The 4222-nt window shown below is 39.5% G+C and overlaps 1 protein-coding gene across 1 annotated transcript in view; it reads right to left on the bottom strand.

Moving 5' to 3' along the window:
• Window positions 1-67: 67 nt before the first annotated feature.
• The window catches only part of LOC106943125 (aldehyde dehydrogenase, mitochondrial-like), a gene marked incomplete at its 5' end in the record, with an annotated part of 9030 nt that continues 4875 nt past the window's right edge, over window positions 68-4222 (bottom strand). Inside the window, 4 exons of the mRNA XM_015026467.1 lie at window positions 68-248; window positions 735-863; window positions 2093-2204; window positions 3694-3773. Coding sequence (XP_014881953.1) covers window positions 102-248; window positions 735-863; window positions 2093-2204; window positions 3694-3773 — 468 coding nt within the window. The remainder of the gene's footprint in view (window positions 249-734; window positions 864-2092; window positions 2205-3693; window positions 3774-4222) is intronic.

Genomic DNA, 4222 nt, shown 5'->3' with positions numbered 1-4222 from the left:
GACTGTCATGACAGTCTTATTCAACCCCCTTCAAATAAAGTGTTACCAACTTTTCTACCTAAGGCTATGCACCTGAGGATAGGACTGGAATTTCATTAGATCTAGATGTGAACAGAAATTTCTGACATATTTACCTCTGTGGATCCAGTAAAGGCCACCTTGTCAACATCCATGTGGCTGGCAATGGCTGCACCAGCTGTTGGTCCCATTCCAGGCAAGATATTGACCACGCCTTCAGGAAATCCAACCTGAACACAAAGGTTCAACATAACACAAATCCAAGTAACCACTTGCATTTTTATTTCTAGCACAGGAGAGAGAGAGAAAAAAAGTCTTGGTCTTTAGTAGGTCTGCATGAGGTGCCATGTTCCCATGTTCTTTCCTCTCCTAATTTGTGCTTCCTAAACTCAGTAACTTTTAGCATTTTGTCATTTCTACATGGTGTAAGACTCTGTCTAACTGACTAAATATTACATTAGTATTGAAAATGTAAGTTTAAAACTCTTGGAATATATTAGCCAACAAATACTGTACTCCAAACAGTCCTTTGTGATATGTGTGGGACAGTACCCCACACATGGACCTCCTGCTTCCTCTTTAGGACCAAGTGTGCACAGAGCCTGTTGTGTATATATTGTTCTCGTTTGTGTATTTTTAGGGTTAAAAAATACACCTTTAGGTCTTTAGGTCGTGTTCAGGTAGAGGTGACTGTAAAACAATAAAACGTGGAATACCTCTTTAATAAGACTGGCCACATAGAGTGCTGTGAGTGGTGTTTGTTCAGCAACTTTCATCACGACAGTATTACCAGTTGCTAAGGCTGGCCCAAGTTTCCAGGCCTGCATCACCAGAGGGAAGTTCCACTGCAGCAAAGAAGAAAAATACAGAGTGCATTACAGTATTGTTACCTTTTGTCTCATGCCAGAACTTCACTGCTGCCAACACAATGCTGCAATCATAAGAGTGTTTGCAGACAGCACCAAATTACTTTACTGACATTCTTATTGGTACCTTTACAGCTCAATGAAACAAAATGTCATCTCAACTGGAAAATGACTATTAAAATCACCCACTATCCACCTGAATCTCCTTAGTGTGCGAGAGGAAAATAAAGGATTTGATGTTTATTTCAGAAAGATGTTAAGACGGTACAGGGCAGAAGGAAAAAAAACATGTCGTATCAGATGTATAATAAAGGAAGAATTCACATGACAACATTTTACCCTTCAAGTACATTTCTGTTAACAGGACAGAGTTCATTTAGTTATGGGTTTAAAAAGGACCACGACTGAATACAAATGTATTAAATAATTGGAAAAGACTTGGTATTGACCATTTCAGTGGATCTCTAAATGAAGAAACTGGTCACATACATTGTTCAGGGGTGATGTTGATAGACTCTTTCACACCAAACACCTTCAAAGTTCTCAGGGTTCTATGTACTGGGATCTTCAGTTCAGTTTTTCATTAGGATACAAGTCAGGTGCTTTACTCTACCATCCTAACAGTTTTTCTCTGAGACCATTGCAGAGTTTTCTTGACTATGCATTTTGAACAAGTCTCCCCCCTCCACCCCCTCCCCGAGTCTTATCAAGAATGTCCTGGAAAATTTCTCTATTCATCCTTATTTCCCTCATAAGTAGTTTTCCAGTTTCATCTGCTGTAAAACAACCCACATTGTCTTGCTCAATCATATAAACTTAATTTTTGACATGGCATTTATAGGGTATTGAAACAATCTTCCTCTGAATATGTTGTGCCCAAAGACACCCACAACGCTTGGTTGTTAGAGCAGGTGTAACGTGTTCAGTCCTCAAAGTGGCTGCCACAGAAAGGATTGTGGGTCATGGGCCATTTCAGGCCTCTTCTTTCTCTACCCTTTTTCCTGTTTGATATTCAATAGACGCCATAGTGCCCAACATAAGCAGTGTTCTTTCCACTTGTTTTTTCAAGAAGTCAAAAGGGTAGTGAAATATACATAATATTGGAAAATATTGGTGATTAGCCATAACATTAATATCGGCCCAAATTTTCATATCAATGCATCCCTAGTTTTAAATACACATAAATAAATTATATAAAACATACATACAGGTATTATCTGTCCACAGACTCCAACAGGTTCATGTCTGGTATAGGTGAAGTAATCTCCATCAACAGGGATGGTCTTCCCCTCCCACTTGTCTGCCCAACCTGCATAGTACCTAAACACAGCAAATACTCCAATGAAGTATATACCATATGGCGCAACACAGATTTTGTCAGGATTTTTTGTTTGTTTGTTTTAAATCGGATGTCAGCTGTGGAAGTAAAATTTGCACAAACACTCAAAATGACCCAAAATGTCAGCTTTCGTACTATGGAATCCTTCATAGAACACACTACACAGAGCAATTATGTTCCAAATGGATTTTTCACAAACAGACATGTCCAAACTTCAGCAGAGATTTTGTTTGATGACTCTCTATATGCTCTGTGACACAGTCTGCCCAACTTTTGACTAAAAAAGTCTAAGGCCTACATGGAACACACATCTGCGCCTGACTTTGCCTTCTCAGTGAAATCACAAGTGGATTAGGAAACAGATCTTTATTACAAAGAAAAGATGACTTAAAGGTGCAGTATTATGAGTTTCCCTGGCACATTGTGTTATAAAATGGTGCCATCAAGTAACTATGAGAGCTTCAGTTGTTGGTTAAAAAATGCTCTATATATAAACTCTAACATAAATGAAATTTTACTTTGTAATTTAACACCTTGAATTTGGGCCTCTGTCTCTTTAAAAGCTCCTGCTCTTCCTGAAACCTGGCCTTCAGGAAGTCATCACAACATGGCTCCTCTACTAACCCTCTAACAACTTTATCAGATTTGCACTGAAATGTAGCTGGTATGAGATCAGCAGACACACAGTTCCACTAGGAGACTGCTGTGGGAATTTCAGTTATCAAAGAATGAGAGTCTGTTTCAATAATTAGAGAAAGATCAATCTTTGCGTTTATGTTTCTTTATTTAAAAGGGAAAAAAATGTTCAAAGATCCGTTTCACTGAACACGGTCAGCAGAAGAGCCCTGAACAACACAATGCATCATTATATAGTCACAGCAAAACAAAGGCAAACCCAAAGTCTGAACTTATCTCCATGAGGTTTTGTCCTCATGCAGCTGTCGCTCACCTCATTGGACGGAATGATTTTTCAGTTAGACTTTTCATTTGAAACAAACATCATGTATGGCAGGAAATGAGAGCTGATGAGGATTCCTACAGAAACTTCTAGTTCTTCTTTATCAGTAACTCATAGCTGCAGGGTCTCTCACACTTACACAGTAACAGATCAATGAAAAATAAAACACATTCATACACATAACACTATGAATTCAAACTTGTGTAAAGTTAAAATGAAATAAAGAAATAAAGTTAAGTAAGCTTAAAATGAAATTTTCTATTACATAACTGACTAGTCTGAAGGAGCCGTATCGGCGGGTCGTGGGGAAAGCTGCTCTGTGAGGCAGAAGCTCTGATGCTTGGAGCTGCACCTCCAAAGTGCAGTTGAGATGTTAAAGGTTTTATGATCAAGTAACTAAGTTACAATAACAATCAAGTTACGATTACAATGAAACCAAAGCAGCTTTAAAATGTCCAGTCTTAAAAATAAATACATTTTAAAAAACAACTCATTGTTTGGGGGCTTCTTACCTGAGACATTTCACAACCAAGGGTAAATCAGCCAGATAGGCGATGACATACGGCTTCCCGTTGTCCAAGGTTTCCAGTTCCTGAGGCAAGAACACAGATTCACATACAAAGGTGGCTTTTGTTGAGTAGAAGTTCACTATCTAAACCAGGGGTCCCCAAACTCCGGCCCGCGGGCCGGATCCGGCCCGCCACGTCATTTGGTCCGGCCCCCTGAACAATGCCGGATCTGGCCCGCCTCCTCATACCAGAGAGCATTCAGTGTTTTTTTTTCATATATTGTATTTTCCGGTTTATATGTGGATTTTTCTTCAACCACCAGGGGCGCTCTTGAGCAGATGTGAAACTAACTTTCCCTCAATGGAATATGTACTAGTCAGTCCCAGTCACCGTTTCACTCACGGTTTTTTCCATTTGCATTCTGGGTAAAAATCTATTTAACTTTTTAGTGGACCCCCCCCCCCCCCGCCCCACTAAAAATTTTTTAAGAGATCTTTTTCCCAAAAAATTAAGGACCCCCCCCCCGGAGATA

Source organism: Poecilia latipinna, unplaced genomic scaffold (genome assembly GCF_001443285.1).
Source record: "Poecilia latipinna isolate Pla-1442-1.1 unplaced genomic scaffold, P_latipinna-1.0 Scaffold4896, whole genome shotgun sequence".
In the NCBI taxonomy this organism is placed as follows: domain Eukaryota; kingdom Metazoa; phylum Chordata; class Actinopteri; order Cyprinodontiformes; family Poeciliidae; genus Poecilia; species Poecilia latipinna.
This window is presented reverse-complemented; position numbering and strand designations above follow the sequence as displayed.